The 22275-nt window shown below is 19.6% G+C and overlaps 2 protein-coding genes across 2 annotated transcripts; one reads left to right on the top strand and one right to left on the bottom strand.

Moving 5' to 3' along the window:
- Positions 1 to 3042: 3042 nt before the first annotated feature.
- Positions 3043 to 3687, top strand: PRL (protein tyrosine phosphatase, putative; the record flags this gene model as incomplete). Its single annotated transcript, XM_028672435.1, has 1 exon — positions 3043 to 3687. One exon carries the CDS (start codon positions 3043 to 3045, stop codon positions 3685 to 3687), a length of 645 nt encoding a protein of 214 aa, XP_028528987.1.
- A 248-nt stretch (positions 3688 to 3935) lies between these two features.
- Positions 3936 to 21765, bottom strand: PGAL8A_00339900 (conserved Plasmodium protein, unknown function; the record flags this gene model as incomplete). Its single annotated transcript, XM_028672434.1, has 10 exons — positions 3936 to 14692; positions 14851 to 15576; positions 15893 to 16681; positions 16866 to 17114; positions 17302 to 17727; positions 17825 to 19912; positions 20161 to 21324; positions 21414 to 21432; positions 21562 to 21605; positions 21699 to 21765. 10 exons carry the CDS (start codon positions 21763 to 21765, stop codon positions 3936 to 3938), a joined length of 16329 nt encoding a protein of 5442 aa, XP_028528986.1.
- Between the last annotated feature and the right edge of the window lie 510 nt (positions 21766 to 22275).

Below are 22275 nucleotides of genomic sequence, written 5' to 3'. Positions count from 1 at the left end.
AAAAAAAAAAAAAAAAAAAAAAAAAAAAAAAAAAAATATATACTCACTACATATTTTAAAATTTTTATTTTTTGATAAGTTTTTTTTTATAAATTCAAAATAAAGAGAAAAATAAATATTTTTGTTATATTCTTATAAAAAAAAAAAAAAATTTGTTAGTTAAATATTTGATTCATTTATTAAAAAAAAAAAAAAAAGAGAACGTTTAAATAAGTTCGTTAATTTAAAATTTAAAAAATAAAAATTGAGGTTTGTTGTGGAATAAAAATCTTTTTTTTTTATAAACAATTTTTTTATATATTAAATATTTTTTCATTAAATTATAAAATATATAAAGAATCATTTTATATTCCTTATTATATTAGAACATTTTAATATATTTTTAACCTCAAAGTAAATTTATTTTTGTAATATTAGAAGAAAAAAAAAAAAAAAAAAAAAACAATATTATATGTTATGAAACACAATCAAGAAACATAAAATAATAACGAATGAACAAAATTTAAAAAAAAAAATATTTCTTTAAATATATATATATATATATGCATAATACATTTATATGTATTTTCATAATCATATTTAATAAAATACAAAAAAATATATAATAATTAAAAAAAGAATTTTTTTATTTATTACCTAATATGCATAATAAGATAATATTCATTTTTTCTGAAGACTTAAATTTTTGTTGCTTAAGATTTTTTGATGAATAAATTAAATGGAAATAAGGAATATTAAAGATATTTTATAGAAGGAAAATTTTATTTTTGTTTCTTAAAATAAGAAGAAAACTTATGTGGGATAAACTTTTAATAAAAAACCATTTTTTTTCATTTACGTGGTACTAACTATAGACATTTCTCTTTTTGTACTTTTAGAGAATATAAAATATGTTACAAAGTAAAGATAAATTAAAAATTTATATATATAAATAAAAAGAAACCTAAAACATCAAATAAATTTGAGCCGAAAAATTATCACAGGGAATAAAAATATATTTTGTGTGAAAAATTTATTTAAATTTATGCATTATAATTCAACAAAAGAGTAAAGGATTGAAATAACAAATATATAAATAAACATATGCATAAGTGAACAAACAAATAAGAAAATGCATTTATATATATATATACATATATATATGTATAAATGAATAAATAATTAAACGTATAAACATTTAAATGATAAAACAGAAAAAAAATTAAAATTTTTTTTAAATTTATATGTGGACCAAAAAAAAAAAAAAAAAAAAAAAAAATGCACATTTTTAGATAAACTAATTTTTAGGAATAATATGCATTTATGATAATTTCAAAGTGTAAGCAAAAATATATCAAAATATTAATGGAAACAAATTAAATATATTTAAAAAAAAAAATAATAAAAAACTAAAAAAATAAAAAAAAAATAAAATATATTTCTAGAATATATAGAATTTTTGATATAAATTATCGCATATATACTATTATATATATATTAATAATAATAATAATAATTACAAGATATACATTCAATAAAAGAAGTTTTATGTATATATATATATATATATATATATACGTTTATGTAGAATAATACTGAATAATATAATATTTCACATAATTTATGGATCAAAAAATTACAGTATAATAAATATGAAAAATATAATAATATAAACTAAAAGAATAAAACATACATAGAAAATACAAAGCACAAGTAACTATTTAAATTTATATTTTGATAGTATTATATAATTATTTTTTAGTAAAATATATGACCTTCCTTCTCATTATTATTAATTAGTATATTTGGTGGCTTAAATATAAACGAATTTATTTTTTTAAATTATTAGAATTATAATAATTAACAAATATTTATGGTTTTAATATAATCTAATTACATTTCATGTATTATATTAAATGAGGGTTTTATAAAAATAAAAACTTTTTTATTTGACGCAATGTGAACTAATTTTCATTGCAGTGCGCGTGTAAAAACGCACTGCTTTTTATGAGTAGTAAATTTATAAATACATACATTTTAAAAATATATTTATATATATTTTTGTATATATATATATAAATTTAAAATTTTGCTTTGTTTAATCATTTTATAATATATAATTATTTTTATTACATATTTTCTTTTTATTTTATACATGTCTATTTATATTGATGTATAATTTATATTACATTGATTTATTATTTTTTAAAAATTTTAGGAAATTTTTACATATATATATATAATATACTTACAAGTTAAAAAGTAGTTGTGATAATAATTTTTGAAATTTTATCATTTTTCATAATTTTTATAAAAAAAGATTATCTATTTAATTAGAATACATTATATATTTATGCATATATTTTTTGTCATGTAATTTTTATTTTTATAATTTTTATGATCGTAAATACAATTACTTATTTTTAATAATAATATCTATTTAATTATTTAATATATATATATATATATATGTAAAAATAGTTATGTTGATCCATTCTACAAATTCCCCATTATATTTATATTTTAGATTTGTTTTAATTATCTTTAATATATTACAAAATAGAAAAGGTGAACACACTAAAATAATTTAAAATGAAAATATTCTAAATTTAGTATATAGATAAATATAATATTTAATTGTATATATATGTATTATTTATAAAAAGTAGTGCTAATATTCATATCATATATATTTGTTTATATAACATATCCTTTAAAACAAAAAGAAAATAGAACAAAAAAAAAGAAAAAATTTGCAGATAACCTTTATTTTTGTTTATAATATAGAAAAAGTAAAATAATTATAAAGCTTTTAATTAATAATTTTTATTTTACAAATTTATATGCAAAAATAATATTTGCATATATAATGTTTTTTGATTTTATTTTTTTATAATCATCATATCACTGCTATTAAACTAATCCCATATTATATTAATAGAAATAAATAGTCTATAGTATTTGAAGAATAAATTTTTGCTAATTTAATGAAATTATATTTTTATATATAGAAAAAAAGGAAAAAAAAAAAAAAAATATAGAATAAAAATTAAACAGAAAAAAATGCAGAATCCAATTGATTATAAATTATTTAAGAGCCACGATTATTGTAATAAACGAGATAACAGTGATCAACTTTTCAATTGCATAGATGTAAAATTATTCGACATGGAAAGATATATGGGGAACGCTAATTATGATATGGATTACTTGAACCCGGTATTAAATCACCCTACCAAAATAGAACATGGAAAAATAAAAATTTTAATTTTAGATGCTCCTACAAATGATCTATTACCATTATACATAAAAGAAATGAAAAATTACAATGTAACTGATTTAGTTCGAACATGTGAAAAAACATATAATGACAGAGAAATTGAAAGAGCTGGAATCAATGTTCATGAATTAATATTTCCAGATGGAGATGCACCAACTGATGATATAGTAAATAACTGGTTAACAGTTGTTAATAATGTAATAAAAAACAATTGTGCTGTTGCTGTTCATTGTGTAGCGGGGTTAGGTAGAGCACCAGTTTTAGCTTCCATTGTTTTGATTGAATTTGGTATGGATCCTATAGATGCAATTGTATTTATACGTGAAAGAAGAAAAGGTGCAATAAATAAAAGACAATTACAATTTTTAAAATCATATAAGAAAAAAAAAAAAAAAAAAAATTGCTTAAGAAGATGCCATTTTATGTAAATTTTTTTTTTTTTCTTTTTTTTTTTTTTTTTTTTTTTTTTTGCTATATGACAAACTAAAAAACTTTAAAAATGTATATATACTTAAAATAAGTTTAAATAAAATTTTTTAATTTCTAAAAAATGAAGAAAAAATATTGTTATCTTTATTATATAATTTATTTTAAAAATTTCTTAAGTATTGAACTTGTTAATTATTTTAATTTTTTATTTTTTATTTTATTTTTTTTTTTTTTATTTTGTAAAAAATTATATTTCTATAAAATCTTTCACAACTTGTGGAAAATAATAAAATATATATGAAATAAAAATATCAAAAAAGTTAATCTCTGCAACATCCATGAAGAATCCATATACAGTGTTTTCTGGATTAAATTCACTTATAAAGGATTCTCCTAACTTTATTAAATGAGTACAAATGTAGGATTGAAAAAATGGCTCACTAAACACACTTGAAATAGTTCCTGATAAATTATTTAATATAGAAATAATAAATGTTAATAATTTTTTTTTATATCTTGAATGAAAATATAATTCAAATGTTTGTATAGAGGAAATTGTAAGATAAGACACAAAATTTCCAAATAATTTTTTTAAAGTTGCATTTTTTGATAATGCGTAATTAATATTTTTAATAAGATCTTCAATAAAACGAGGGTTTCCTGTATAATTCATGTGGATAATGGAAATTAAATAAGACAATATATTTTCAATTTGTTCTGCATCAATAATATTTAATATATTTTTTAAAGATACAGAAATATTTTGCAAATTAAATAAACATATATTAAATAAACCATGTTTTATAGAATTGGTATTTGTTAAGGAAGCTCCCAATTCATAATCTCTAACAATTAGAAATATCATATCTAAGGATTGTATTACATACATTTTAGCATAATATGTAATATATTTTAAAATAAGTTTACTTTTATAAAAACGAAGACTATTTCTTAGAATAAAATCAAGACCATGAATTAATGTCATTGAAAAAGCTTTACTTTTTACTTTACTATATAAATTGCTAATTCTTCTACCTAAAAAATTTTTAACTCTATTAAGTTTCAAAGGACCTTTTCTCTCCAATTCAATAAAGTCATATCCTGATTCGGATTTATTCAAATGTGATGATAACCTATTTGTGTCTATCCTTTTAATACCTAAATCTTTTTCATTTGATTCATTATTGTATATGTTTCTTTGCATGTATATATCCATACTAGTATACATATTTCCATTACCTGATGTACCACTATTGAAAATACCTTTTTCCTTCGCCCTATCTAGAAGTAAGAGTTCTATTTCACTATCAAACATATTTTTTTTTTCATTTCCTTCCATTTTTCCTTCTGAATGTTCTCCTATTTTAGTTACATTTTCTCCAATATTATTTTTTTTTTCGTTAATCTTATTTTTCATATTTTTTTCTTCTTCTTTTTGTTCCCGTAATGGATTATACAGTTGATTGTTCAATACAAAACTTGATTCATTATAAAATAATTTTTTTTTTTTTTTTTTTTTTATTTTTAAGCTTTCCTTAATACTATTTAATTTATAATATAATGATGATAAAAATTTCTTTTTTTTTTTATTATTTTCGTTGTTCTTTTCTTTAACAGTATATGCATTTCCTTTACTTGAATAGTATTCATTACAATCTCCAGTAGAATTAAAAACCTTACAATTAATTAGTAGAAATAATTTACTCTTATTTTTGATATTTTCTAATGGTGTTTTGCCTTTATTCAAAGGATTATTTAATTTTTTTTTAAATTTATGCAAAGGATTTTCTAAAAAAACATATTCATTATTGGTATTTTCTTCATTATCATAAGATTTTGAACTATTACTTTGTATGTCATTATTTATTTGTGTACCATTAGCTTCTATTCTTTGTGCATATGAATTAATATTTTCATTATTTTCTTCATTCAAATATAGAACTTTTTCAATAGCTGAATCAACGTTATATGATCTTGTAGCAGCTAAGAAGACAAATTTTAAAATAGATTTTATTAAATTAAAGAAAGTTGATTTTTCGCTTAAAAGTTTAATGGTTGAAATATTAAAATTAATATCTCTTTTTTTTATTAAATATATTAAATTATTTTCTTTCCTAAATGAGAAAAAAAATTCTTTTACATTAGAAATGAAATTTTCATAAAATGAAGAATGTTTGCTTAAACTTAAACTAGAAGGATAATTATTTAATGTAAAAATAAAATTCTCTGTTACTACTTCTGTAAGTGATATAATTTCTTTTATATCATTTTGGTTATAAATTTTTTTTTTATTATTATTTAATAAATTTGTTAATTCCTGAGTTTGTTCTCTTTTAAACTTAAATGAAAGGTTATCTCTTTGAAGAAACCTATGTTGAATAGCACAATTATAGATGAACTTTGCCACTTGTTCATGTTCTTCATTTAATAATATTCTTTTATCTTCTTCTAAATCAAAAATTTTGTATGAATTTGTTCTGTATACAAAGATGGACTTATTATTTTCAATTATTCTATTTAAGCTTGACTCTAAATTTATGTATTCCCTTCTAGTTCGCATTAAATCAGCAAAACCATAGTAAAAAGCAAACAATAATAAATGATCAACTTTATAATCTTCAAAGTTAAAAGAAGGCGTTGTTTTAATGAAGTGAAGATAAAAATCTTCTTTCTTCAGTTCTACTTCAAGTGCATACTTATAAGCTTCCAAGTAATTATCATCTTCTAAATAATTTTTTAATTTCATCAATTTTATTCCTTCTATAAAATAGTCAACTAATCCATGCTGTATAATTAACTTTTTAATGCCGTATATTTGTTCGCTTTCCATCCACTTAAAATCTTTTATTTCGTATTTTTTACTTTTTTCTTTATTATGTTGTTTAGTTTCCATACTTGCATTTACTAATACCTCTTCCTTTACTGTTTTTCCTTTAGAAAATAAATAATTATAAATTTTTTTAAATGGATTTTTAACTTCTGTATTTCCTTTTTTTTCTTCTTTCATATCCTTATTATCATCTTCTATTAACTGTTCAATACTCTTTGGCATTTCTTCATCTTCCGAATTTTTGTTACCACCATCTGTATTTGTTTTTTTTGTTTCTTTTTTTATATCATCTAATTTTATATTTAATAATTTATAAATTAATTCTGAGCTTTCTGAAGCTCGAAGAAGTGCTTTTTGTATGTCAGGATAAAATCCCAATAAATTAAGAACAAAAAAAGAATAAATTCTTGTGTTTTCTTCTCCTTCATTAATAACTTGTTCTGGATCTGCTGTTAATTTATAACCAAATGCATTTTTATCAAAAGGCTTATGATTAAATATCATAATATCAACAGATTCATGTGGAAAAGGAATACTCCTTAGGAAAACATGTTCATTATAAAGAAGTTCTATTTCTAGATAAAGTGAGCTAGTTTTTTCTAACATATGTTTATAAAAATTTGTTGAATTTTCTTTATTATTTAATAACTTAGTATACTTAATTCCGACTGAATTTAATTTCTGTTGTATACGTAAAGGTTTAAATAGTTTTGTTTCAAACATTAATTTATATAATATGACTGTGTAAATATTTTTATACAAAGCATAAACATCATATGCATTGCCATTATTAATTCCTTCCGTTTTTATCTTGTAATATTTATCTATAAATTGTTGTAAAACAGTTGTAGACTTATTTAAAATTGTTACTTTACATTTTGTATCTTTCTTCTTTTGATATTCCTTTAATTCATCTCTATCAGCAAAAGCAAAACATCTTATTTCACTATAATGAGTTCCTTTATAGTTATAATTCTTTTTTGATGAAAAAGTGTTATATAACATATCTATCCAACTTGTATTTGGCTTAAATGTTTCATCATTTTCATTAAGTTTATTTTCGAATATATTAATACAAAAATTGTTATAGTTATCATCCAATTCGCTCAAATTCTTTCCATCAAAAATAGATTTTTCACACTCATAAGAAAACATTGCAATATTTTTAATCTTTTTTTTTCCTATAAAATTATCCAATGTTTTATCAAAAAACATCATATTAGTCCCGTAGAAACCTACATTTTTTTCACATAATTCTAATTCTTTTTTTACACTTTTTTTTGAAGATAATTTTATAGAATTATCTATTTTAGATGTATCTCTCACATTTATTTTCTCTTTACTTTTTAATTTAAAAATAACTGGACATAAATGTCGAATATTTTTTAATTTATTCAAGTAAAAGCGAGAAGAATGAATATTTGAATTATCAGTGTAATAATACTTATAAAAAAAATTATTTATGTGAGAAATTTGAACACTTAAATCCTCCAAAAAATTATTTAAAATGTTCTTTTTTTTTAAAGAAGCTTTTAAAGTTTTATAAAACTCTAAACCAATTAAACATTCTAATTTTTTTTTTATTAAATAGTGCTTATTTTCAACATATATATATTTTTTATTAAATAATTCATTTTGATGAAATTCAAAATTTTTATAATTTTTGTAATTTTCCTTTAAAAAATTTCTCGTTAAAACACTTAATTTTTTTATGTTACTTAGATTATTAGTTTTAATTATTACAACTGCTAATAAAATAAGTCTATAATTAAGTAAAACAGAGGTTTTATCCATTCTTCTTTTTATTATATAATTCTCCTCTTCAGTTAATGGATAAATTTTATTGAAATAATTTGTATAATCAGAAAAAAAGTTTACTTTATAGTTATATGTTTCAGATTGACTTTCTAAATCAGACATATCATCTTCGCTTGAACTAAAGTCTGATGATTCTGAACTAGTATCATTATCTTTATCATTAGAATTATTTAAATATGTATTTACTTTTTTTTTTATATCAATATTATCATTTGGATTTCTAAAAAAATTTAGTATATTTTTAATATCTGAATTAATTTCACATGAAATTTCACTATTATCATCTTTTAATTTTAACGGATTAATTGATCTAACTGGTAAAATAACTTCACTTCTCATTTTATTATCAGCCTTATACCATGTGAATTTTAAATGCTCTTCAATATTAGATTTCCTTTTTCTTTGTTTATTTTTATCTAAATTTTGTAATGTTTGTAATGTGTGTTGTTCATTTTTTTCATAACTTTCTTTATATTCTTCTTCATCATCTTCATCCTCTGATTCTCCACTTTTTTTTGCTTCTTCATAGTCATTAACTCCATTTGAGCCATACTTTTTAGATTTCAAGTAAGAAACATTTTTAATTTCTTCTACAAAATTAAATATATGTTTCAAAATAAAATATATTTTTCTATATTTTTTTAAATTTTGTGTTATATAATCTTTCATATTGCTTTTTTTAATAAAATTATCTAATTGTTGTAATAACTGAATATTATAGTTATCTTTTATATCAACTTCAAAATATGTTTTTAAGTTATAATCTCCAAGCTCTAATAATAGTTTAATATTTTCATTTCTTCCTTTCATATTTTCAATAGTAACACTAAAAATATTTGAACTCCATTTACTAGAATGATAATATTCAAATTCTAATAATTGATTTATAATATTTTTTTTTGTTAAATATTTTAAAGCATCTTTCAATCTTTCTAATTTATTGTTTTTAATATCTTCTTTTTTCTCTTTATTTCTAATTTTTTTTATTTTATTCATAAACCCTTTTATACGATCTTTAACATTTCTTAATTTAGTTCCTAATGAATTTTCTTTATTTCTTCTCCCTTTGTATTCCTTCAAATCAGCTGAATTTATATTAATAGAATTATTATAATCTTCTTTAATTTTACCAACTTCTTTCTGTTCATTTTCTTTATCTATTTTCTCCTTAGTACTATGAAAATTATTTGGCTTTTTTTGCTTCGTATTTTTCTTTTCCTTTTTAAAAGCTTTGAAGTGTGTTTTTGTTTTATTTTTATCAAGGATATTAAATGGATATTGTTCATTAGAATTATAGTTATCATCACTTTTTTCATTTGCAGATATATTACTTCCCTTTTTTTTATTGTAACTATTAATATAAATTTCACTAAATACTTTTTTTAAGTGATCATTAATATTATTGCTCTTATAGAATGGAACAAGTTCTGCTTGGAAGCATAAAAGGTCATTTTTATTTTTATATATATCTTTTGTACTGTTAATAATTAAAAAACACAGTTCATTATTTTCTCTAAATATATTGAAATCTGCAATCATTTTTTTATGTCCTCGAAGTTTTGAACTATTTTCAGTTTCTACTATAATATTAATTTTAAAATGTAGTTGACAGTTTGTGTTTTTTGCCTTCAATGTTAGATATAAATTATGACTGTAACCATATATGAATTTTTCTTGATCACTTAATTTTTTTATGGATATTTTATGTACTTTTTTACTCCAATATTGGCTATAATAATAACTACAAATTTTTATTTTATTTTCAGAAATATTATTTTTATTATCAAAACCATATATGAACAATTTTTCTAAACAACTTAATGTTCTATAGTTGTATGATTCTATAAGATAAAAACTTTTATACTTGTTCATTGTGTTATTTTGAAAGAAAGATAAATTGTTATATGTTTTTTCATTATCTCCTTTTACTCCGTAGTAATATTTGCCATTTTCATTATTGTAATTTAAATAATCATTGTGGTTTTCTGAATTTTGTATGTTATTTTTCTTTTTATAAAATTTTTTATCCAAATTTATATTATCTAAAGATTTATTCTCATAGTCTATTATAGGATATAATTTTAAGTTAATAAGATTTGAATTTTTGTTTACTTTGTTTAATTTTTCTTGACTCAACATATCTAGCGAATTTTGATTTTTTTTATTCATTTCATTAGGGTAATTAATATTCATATATCCTTGATATTCCATATTTTCAAAATTTTCCATATTATCATTTTTTTTAACTTTTTGTGAAGAATTATTGAGTTTTTTCTTATGACGTTTTAAATATGGATTTTCTAAAAATGAAGATTTTAAATTAGGAACTTTATTTTTTAGCTTATGAAAACCTGAATTCAATGTTGTGTTTACTTTGTTTTTAGAAATACTTTGTACCCATCTATTATACATGCTGTCTATTAATTTCGTTTTAGTTATTCTTACTTTTTTTTCATTAAGAAAAAATTGTGAATGCACCTTTTCAATACTTAACCTAAATTTTAACATAAAATCCTCATGTTGTATAAGAGCTATAATATTTTCATATATGTGTATGGAGCTTTCTTCATCTACAATAGAAATAAATTCAAGAAGATCAATTCTTTGCATTTCAATTTGTTTTATTTTTTCAGTAATTTCTGTTGAAAACGGTAAAACGTCATTTAAAAACTTTGTAATGTAATATTTTATGTAAGTTATAAATTTTCTTTCAATGCCATCATATAAGTGTTGAAAAAAATTTACGTAACTTCCAAAGTTTAAAAGAAAAAAATTTTTAAAATGTAAAAGAATATTTTTAAATTTTTCTTCATTATCATTTATAAATTCCATAACGGCAGGATATCCTAATATTGAATCTAATATTGCTTTGAAATAATATTCTTCAATAGAACTATGTAATAAAAAAAATAAATTTGAGAACATTCTTCTGTAATTTATGCTTTCTATTAAATCTTGAAGAAAACATTCTTCCATTATTTTATGCATAGTTGTTAGAACAAAAGTAGACCACATTGTTAATCCATCTAATGAAATGTTAAGTTTTAATAAAATAAGTCTAAATACATCTACACTACCACGTAAAACACCTTCTGATGCAATTATTTTTAAAATTTCTCTCTTAGTTTTACCTAATTTAAAAATATTATATAAAATATGAGATAAAATATTTATTAAACCTTTATTCAACTTAGTTTTTACAAAAAAACGAAGAATTTTAAAAACTGGAGATGAACCAAAGTATCTAGAATATTTTGTAGGTACTAATGATCTAATAAGCATATTACTAACTTTAACATTTTTAACCTCTTTTTTCCATATTTCATAATTAAATATAGACTGAATATATTCCTTTGTTACTGGTGAATCTCCAGATATATAAATTCCTTTCCTTGTTAACTCATCAAATAATATATTGGTAATTCTGTAACTTTTATATTCATTGAATTTATCTTCATCAATTGATTCTACTATTCGATGTAGCATTATTATTGCATTAAATAGATTATATATATCTTCTCTTTTTAATGATGATAAATATTTTAATTCATTTTTATGAAAAGTCTTTAATTTTGTATAAGCATCTTCAAATTTTATATTACTTCCATTTATGGTTACTTCTGTGTTAAAAAATTTCCATATAAGAGAGATATAATAATGCTCTCTATTTAATGGAATTACATCTACATCATTTTTTATTTTACTTATTATTTTTGCTTCATATAATATGCTTTTCCATTCATTATAGGTTAAATTATTATGTTTTAATTTTTTTAAATCCATTCTATGTATATATAATTTATTTTTTTTTAAACGATTCATTATATATTGGGTATATTTGCTTGATCCCATTTTCCAAAAATCATCTTCCTTTATAAAATTAAAATAAACTAGTTCATTTTTTTTAAAAAAATCTACTTGTATTTTCGATGCTATAGAATACCATTCTTCATAATTTAACTCTTCATCTGACAATTTTTCTAAAACTTTCCAATAGCTAGAAATTTTTATATTTCTTTTTTCTAACTCCTGAAAATACTTTTTTGTCATTACGGTTGCACCTATTTCATTATAATCATATTTTAAACAACAGTCATCTAATATTTGCGCTTTATTTATAATATCATGAACACTGTTTTGTATTTCGCTTTTAAATATTAAATGATTAATTATATTATCTAAATTTATTTCAACATATTTCATCATATTATTTATAACTTTTCCATATTCACATATTATAAAAGACTCTAAATTTTTTAATTTTTTTATATATATATTTCTTTTTTTTGTTTCTTCATTTACATTTTTCATCTTTTTTAATAGGTTATTGTGTGCATTAATTTCACCTTTTATGTTATTCATCAAAAAATCCATCAACTTCAAAAAATTGCTAGAGTAATATTTATTTTCTTCATAACCTTTTAATATATTAGAATAAGATTTTTTAATATCAATACCAAAAAAGCTATATTCGTCTTTTTCAATATAAGCATAAATATTTTTTATAGAATCCCTAACTAATGTACTCGGAGAATTAAAAATAGTGTCTAAAGAAAATTCAATATTTAATTGTATTTTTGTTTTGAGTGCTAAAAAAAAATAATCCATTATTTTTAGAAACTGTGTAAAATTATCATAATATATTAAATGCTTAAAATTTAATATATCTTCTCTTAATGATATTAACATGGTATATAAAGGAATTTTTTTTGATAAAAATAAATTAATTTTTTCTTTAATTATTTCAAAATATTTTTTGTAATAATAATCAGATTTCCTAGAATTTTTTATAGATTCATCTAAATTTAGCGAACAATTTGATATTTTATAGTTAGATGATGAAAATGGATTATCAATTTTGAAAACTTTTTTTTCATTATTTATCATTGTGTTTGTAATTATATTTAATATGTTTATATGCATGAAATAAGTGGGTAAAATTAAATATGTGTTTCCTTCTTCAACTAAGATTTGTATATTAAATTTCACTGCACTATCATCCTGGTATTTATATAAATATATATTATTTCCATTTATATTTAATACATTTAACGGACTTCTAAAATGGTTAGATAAAATTGGTAATATCCATATCATATTTTCATTAAATGGATTATTTCTAAGATAATTTGTAACAATTTCTGCAGCAAATTCACTATTTTTAAGAAAACAATTTTTATTATCTTCACAATTAAAAACAGTATAAAAGAAACTATGTACATTACTAATTATATAATTTAAATAAAAATCAAACCCATGGATATTATTGCCATTTTCCTTTCTGTTTTCCTTTTTTTTAAATATATTATTAGAATTTTTTTTTTTTTCTTCATAATCTGAATAATCAAGATTGACATTTTCCTTTGATAAAATAATACTAGCAAATTCGTTCCTTTTCTCTTTACTCAATATAATTTCTCCATTTTTTATGAATTCTTTTTTATTGCAAAAAAATTTATTATACACCTTCATGATAGTGTTAATTATAAATCTCGTTAAATCCATTAATTCATTTATATAAAATAAATAGTATAATTTGCGCAAAATAATCATATTACTCATTGATACAGATGGGTATAAACCTAATTTTAAGTCACCAAATTTTTGAATATAGGAATATCCCAACCCAATTAAAGATATAAAATAAAACTGTTGTTTTTCTTGAGATGATATTGAAAATTTATATGGTTCCATTTCTTTTAATATTTTATCTTTCACATTTTCATCAATTTTAAATATATCCATTTTTTGACCATAAAATCTATCATAGTTTGATTTTTTTTTTTTAGAAAAATATGGAAACATATCTTTAAAATCAAATATTCTCATCTCACTTCCTTTTTTTTTAAATAATGACAATGTACTTTTTTTCAATTTTTTTATTTCTATATATTTATAATCTATTATCTTTTCTATTTTCATAATCATATATTTAAACTTTTTTTTCAGTTTAGAAAGAGAATTTCTAAACAATTCTAATAGGTATTTATCAGCTATAAACAAATCTTTTAAAAAATTATCCAAATTATGATAATAACCATAACCGAAAAGAGAAAATATTTCTAAATATAATAAATTTATGTAGTTACTTTTGACTCTTTCATTTCTATTTTGTAAAATATCTAAATCAATTAGGTTTCTTATTTGAGATTTCTTCACATTACCAATATCATGACGTCCTAATAAAATTCTTATCATTTCTTGTAAATTCTCATAACTTTTTTCTTTTAAATTATTTTTTATAGTACTATGTATTTCTTCTTCTGAAGCATTCTTGTAAAGCATATATTCATTTAAAATTAATTCCAACAACAACTTTTTTTTAAGCAATTCATCATAAAATAGATGAATAACAGCTGAAATAATAAAAAAAAAAAAAAAAAAAAAAAGATTAAAAAAATATAATAAAAATATATTTAATACATATGTCTATGTGTAATAACTTCCTATTATATATTTTTTATACATAAATTGTATTATATTAATAACAGTTATTTTTCTTTTCCTTTCTTACATGCTTCTCTTAAATCATCATTATCTAATTTAAAGAGGCTATTATTTGAATTATATACTTTAAAATTATGTCCATCTTGTAATATGACGACTTTGCTATCATTTTTGTGATTATGTGGTCTATAACAGTGTAAATCATATCCATCATTTTTACTATATGAAAAATATAAAATTTTTACTTTAAAATGCTCACTTAACATTTCAGTTAAGTGTAATAATGCATATCTTGAATAATAGAAAAGAGCAATTTTCTGTTTAATATTTAATTTGTTATTTATTTTTGAATACAATTCATAAGTTATATCATTTCTTTTTACTTCCATAAGAGAAAAAATTGATTTAAATTGATATTTCATCTTGAAAATATGATTTAATTCATAAGCTAATATGTTTAACATAATATCCGTTAATATACTTAAATGAGATTTGGGTTTATTAATTCTTATACATTGTTTTAAATCATTAGCATTTAAATTAAAACTCATTTTAATATTTTGGATGTATGATTTCATCTTATTTAAATTAAATTTATAGAACCATTGCTTTTTTATGCATTTATATAAATTTCTATCTTTTCCTTCTTTTGAATCCATTGTAAATTCTATATTAACTTCATCATATTTCAATATATACTCAATTAAATCACTTACAAGATTATTCTCAAAAAAGTATCTAATTAACCTTTGGAAATAACCTTCACTCACCTTATCATATGTTTTATTTGTAACTATAAAAAGCAAAAATATATAATGAAACAAATTTGTTAATAAAATAAAAAAAAAAAAAAAAAGAAAAAATTCAAAACAATATTTATGATAGACATAACTATGTAATAACCTTTTACTATTAATCTAGTTAAATAGAATTTATATATATTTCAAATAATATTATAAAAAATAACAAATAAAAAAAAAAAAAAAAAGACAATAAAAACTAAACTATTTACAATATCAATAATTAAAATATATATCATTAAAAATAGGATATTATATGTATACATGGATATACTTATATAAGTTTATGCTAATATATAAAAATATAACCATTTCGTCCCCAGTGCTTGTTTTTTTTAACAAAATAACTATTAGATGTCATATTTCTTACAGAATTAAAAATATGTTCGAACAATTTTTCATTAATTGATTTAGGTAAATCAAATACATGATAATATAAAATAATTTTTTTCCCATTTTGAATTAATTGTAACATTTCTTTATTTATTCCATCATATTTTTGATTAGAAGGATTCAAGTTAGAACTAGTATCATTTGAATATGAATATTCAATTAAGTCTAAAAGAAATATATTTTCAAAATTTTTAACTTTGATAAATGATATTTCAATTGGAAAATTATATGTACTGGGTTCTTCATATATTATAAAAGATTTCTTCTTTTTAAAATTTTTAGTAAGTTGAGATGATAATATTTTCGTATCATCATCAATGAATTTCTTATAGTGAATAAGTAAAAGTTCCATTTTATTTAATAATGTATTTTTTATTATGTCTCTTATATTATCATCTATAATATCATAATAGTAATTTTCATAATTATTAAAAAGAATCTCGACGATTTCAATCATTTTATATATATGAAGATTTATAATATCCTCTTTATCAACTAATACATTAAATTCGTCTGTTACTTTAATTTTACTTAATACATTATTGAAAAATACCATTATATTTATCACATCCATTAAATCAAGAGTTAATATTTCTCTACTAAGTGTTGGCATACCTTTGCTATGATTTTCCATAAAGTCTTGGATATTCATGCGATAAAAAATTAACGAGATAATATCCATTATCTCCATATATTGTGCATTGTCTTAATGAAAAAAAAAAAAAAAAAAAAAAAAAAAAAGTTAATAAATTAAAATTAATAAGTTATTAATAATATATTATAGAAACAAGAAAAAATAAATAAAAATAAAGTATTATAATTATTGATATACATATGTAACATTATTATAAAATGCTTTCATCTAACTTAAAATTTTTTTCATTTTTACCTTTCTCCCTGTTATATAACGATATAAGAGTTGTAAATATTTTTTCGTTATATAATTTATATTTAAAAATTATTTCTTCTAAGGCACTAAAATAATTTTTAATTTCTTGATTAATTAAACTATTTTTTAAGATATGCTTCTTTAATAAATTATAAATAAATGAAAAGTTATATCTAATTGTTTTTTCCTTAGATAAATTTGTAATGTTTTTTTTCATATTCTCAAGATACAATAGTAAAGTTCCTAAAACTGTTGCAAAAAAAAAGAAAAAAAAAATATGAATATATGTATGGGTAGATAAATATATTTTTCAAAGAAATTTTTGTAAAAAAAATATTTATATATAAAATGGACAAAGATTATTAATTTAAAGCTCATATACTAATTTATCAGAGAAATGATTATTTTCTATTTAAATTTGTATTTCTATACTTACGTATTTTTTCATTATTGTAAAAATTACTGAAAACATTTTGATTAGGTTGCTTGCTAGATAAAAAAGAAATATCATTAAAACTTGTGTTGTAATTATAAAAGTTTTGTATAATAAAATTAAGTTTATCATTAAAAGATGAAAAAGCTTTATCACTGCTGATACATTGTTTTATATCGCTTATTTTTTTATGCTGTCCACATATAATAGCTGTAATTAAAGCAGGAATGTCATTAATATTATTAGCATTTTCGTTTCTATAAATAGTTAGAAATGAAAATTTCTCTGTATCCATTCTTTGATTAGAATTATAAGATAAAATTTCATGTTCCACAGATTTTAGTAATTTATTTATTCCCCTACTAACTAAAAACATTTTTTTTTCTACTTCAGTTTGTGTTTCATTTTTATAATCAAAAATAGATTTATCTATAAAATTAAAAATATATATATATATATATAGTACAATAAATATAAAAATATGAAAATATAAATAAATACTAAATTATATATATAAATTCCTTACCAACTCTTTTAACATAATAAAAATTTAATCCAAATCCTGCATTTATCATATTTTTATTAACTAAATTTTTATCCATAATTTTAGATACACATTTATTTTTAACTTCATAAAAATATCCATTGTATGTATTAATAATATGTATTCCATCCTCATTTAATAATGATTTATTCTGAATATCTATTGACTTATTATCATTTATAAAATATACATTACGCTTTGAAGATATTAAAATTATATACATCATAAATGCATCTGTAAATCCGAAGTAATTTAAAAGGTTTAAATTATAATCATCCTTATTTTTTTTGAAAAATGAATAATACATATTTGTGAGAATATTCAATTCATTTGTTGAAAATATATCTAATATCTTTCTTAAATAATTTGTATAATGTAACCATACAATTGAAAATACAGCATATAACTTCATAGAAATTTTTTTTAAGACTTTTTGGTCAGTATTAAACTTAAAAAATGATAATATTTTTTTTTTATTAGAAAAAATATTCTTAGATTTAAAAAAGTGGAAATTTAAATCACTTAATTTAATAACCAATAATTTATTTAAATTTCCTATTTCAAAAGAAGAAATTATGTTTATTATAGAGTTTTTCATTTTATTTGAATCAAAAAAAGTAGATTCAAAAATATTTTTTAAATTTTCTTCATTTAGAAATAAAGATTTTTTATTAAAAATAGAATACTTAGTTTTTAATAAGTCTTTTTTTAATTCTCTAATACTTTTTAATTTTTCTTCTTCCATAATTTTTTTTTTTTTACAAATATGTTTAAAATAATTTATATTATTCACTTTATCCTTTATATTTTCTTCTTCATTTTTTTCTTCATTTTCTTCTTCATTTTCTTCTTTTTTCTCTTTCTCATTATTTTCATCTGAATTGACTGTGTCAATAAAAAAGTCATTTGGTATTTTATTATTTTCACCTCTTAAACGCTCTAGATGTACATTTGAAGAATCATTATTTTTATATGGAATACTAGGTTGAGATTGAGATGATATATTAGATTCAGATTCAGGTTCAGGTTCAGGTTCAGGTTCAGGTTCCGATTCAGATTCAGACGATGTACTAGGTTGAGATTCAGACGATGTACTTGGATGAGATTCAAAGGATGTACTTGGATGAAATTCAGAAGATGTACTTGGATGAGAATGAGATGATATATTAGATTCAGATTCAGGTTCCGATTCAGATTCCGATTCCCATTCAGACGATGTACTTGAATGAGATCCAGACGATGTACTTGGATGAGATTGAGATGATGTACTTGGATGAGATTGAGATGATGTACTTGGATGAGATTGAGATGATATACTTGGATGAGATGAAGTATTATGTGTAGGGTGGGATGATGAATTATATGTAGAATAAAAATATTTTAGTGGTGTAAAAGCTGATGACGCATATTTTTTAAATTTCGATAAAAAAGATTGTGACTCATTATTTTCAGATGTAACCTGTTTTTCGTCTGAATTTAAATTTGTTCCAACATTTTTAGCATCTGTTATATCATTTGATATTTCATCATATAATTTTTTCAATTTTTTGTTTTCAGTTAACTCATTAGAAGTAGCATTTTCCATTGTTTGGTTAGAAATATTTTCTTCTATGGATTCAGTAGGAAAAAGAAGATGAAGATCTAATTCATTACCTTCTTCTGTTTCTTCATTGTCTTCTGATTCTTCTTCTTCTTCTTCTTCTGTTTCTTCTGTTTTTTCTGTTTTTTCTGTTTCTTCTGTTTTTTCTGTTTCTTCTGTTTCTTCTGATTCTTCTGTTTCTTCTTTATCTTCCGAATCAAAGTCATCACAATGTTCATTAAGATAGTTGAGAATTTCTAGAGAAAATAACAAACTTAAATTTGTTAAGTTACCTCTAACAATATTAAGTAATAAAATATAAATGTTATGCTCTTTTATATTATTCCGTTGACTATATTTATTAGCAATTTCAAGTAATGAGTTATAATGAGTTTCTTGCATATTTTCTTGAGAATTTTCGAATTTTTCTACTTTTATACACTTGGAAATTTGCTCATTCTCTTGAGAACTAATAGATATAACTTTTATAGCTAACATTAAATAAAAAAAAAAAAAAATTATATTAATATAAAAAATTTTGTAAAACATCAACAATACGAATATATATAGGAGAAAGTAAAATATAAATATATATTTATATAATATGTTTTCATACATATAAAAAAATAATAATTATATTTTATCCTACAAAAATGTATGAAAAAGAAGCTACATATATATATATATATATATATTTATATATATGAATGTATATTATAATTTTTTTTTTGTGTTTTACTTTCATCTATAAGTGTAAAACTGTTTTCATATGGAAATCTAAAGCTGTTACTGATATATAATGGTGATATTTCAAAATTCTCTATTACATTTAAAATAGGAAAATGATCATCAACTGAAAAGTATGTAATACCATCAAATAATCTATGATGAATTAAAGTTTTTGAATAATATTTTGTAGATACCAATTGAATTAATTTATCAGGTAGTGTATTTATTCGAATAGATATTAAAATTCCGTTTTCATTTAAAATATTTACTTTTGAATTATATACTTTTGAAATAGTTAGAGCTAAAAAACTATCAAAAAAATTATATTTATTAAGAAAATAACTTTCTTTATCATAATTAATAGCTCTTTTTTTTTTTTTACAAATGACATCATCTAAATATTTGAGAATAGCATCTTTAAATTCATCTCCTAAAATAAGTAATACATGTGAATTATAAGATTTAAGGTAGAAATGTAAATTTTTTAGGCAAATCCAATATGTTCTCAAAAATGATTCATTAAGAACTTCTTCATCACCACTAAAAAACCTTTTCAGTAGCAAATATGGTTTTTGTGAATTTAAAATTTTATCAAAATTTTTAAAAATAGATTTATGATCTATATTTATTTTAGATGTATCAATTTGTATTAAACTAAGAATAATATCATGAGCTTCTGGTTCATCAATTGAGTTTAAATATAAAACTCTTCTAAGTTTATTAGCCATATTAATTTTATTGAAATAGAGTAAAGTTTTCTCATCTTCTTCTAATTTTTCTTTTTGTAAAAATTCCTCATACAACTTATCTATTAAATTTTTTTTAAAAGTTTCTTCATTTTCTCTCCTAGATTCTGAAATAATATTATTATTACTAAATAGCAAATATTTTACTTCTTTTATTAATAACTCATTTAATAATTTTAACGATTTGTCAATATCTAAAATAGTTTCTGTAAATAATTTTTCTACAAAAGGAGTACATATGTTGTAAAACTTTTCGTAAGTATTATCGTCATATTTTCGAACAGTTTTATTTTTATGTAAAATATCTGTTAAATTATTATATATTTTTATTTCCTGTATTATATTAATATGATTTTTTGACAACTCTTTATGTAAATATAAAAATCCACTATATGAATATTTTTGAATGATCACATTTCCCAAAGGCACTAATTTAATAAATAAATAAATATATATATATATATATAAATATATATATATATATATAAATATATATATATAAATATATTTCATTTACCTTTTGATTCTTTAAAAAACTGGATTAAATGAAAAAAGAAAAAAGTTTAAAATGATTTAAATAATAAAAAATTATTTTTAGTTAATTAGTGTTAATTTACACATCCAATAATTCTATTATTTTTTCTTTTTTTTTTTTTTTAGGTTACCTTATTAAAAAATGGTTTCTTCAAAGAAAAATCACAATTCAATCCTATATATACATAAATAATAAGTATATATATATATATATAATTAAAAAATTATATACTATAATAATTATATAAATAAGAATAATATTTAGTACTTTTCTGTATAATGAAAATAAAAATGATTAGCTTAAAAAATTGTATCCTATATATGTTGAAAAACATTTTTAAATACTAGCTGTTATTCGATTGTGTACTATTTAAAAGGTAAATTTAGGAAAATTTTAAGAAAAATTAAAATTAAGTAATCTTTGTTTTATACCAAGTTTTCATAAGGTATTTAACACAAATTCAAAGAAAATTAACCATGTAATATGCAACCGATGAATATTTTTAATAGTTATCATAATGTGTTTTTATAGAAGTTTAAAATAATTAAAAAAAATATTAATAAGAAATAACGTCTATATTTATCTACATTACTTCAGTAAATATTTGATAAGTGAACAATAATTTTTTAAATTTAATTGATAATTGCACATAATACAAGTTATAAAATAAATAAATTCCTTTTTATATAATTCATAGATAGAAGTCTATAAGTATTTTAATTAAATGAAATATTTGAAAAATAATTTTCAAAATTATTTATATATATTAATTTAATTAATATTAACTATTTTTGTTAATATAATTATTATTATAATTATATTAGCTAATGATAGTACTTTATAA

This window comes from Plasmodium gallinaceum (genome assembly GCF_900005855.1).
Source record: "Plasmodium gallinaceum strain 8A genome assembly, contig: PGAL8A_v1_98, whole genome shotgun sequence".
NCBI classification, from domain to species: Eukaryota; Apicomplexa; class Aconoidasida; order Haemosporida; family Plasmodiidae; genus Plasmodium; species Plasmodium gallinaceum.
This window is presented reverse-complemented; position numbering and strand designations above follow the sequence as displayed.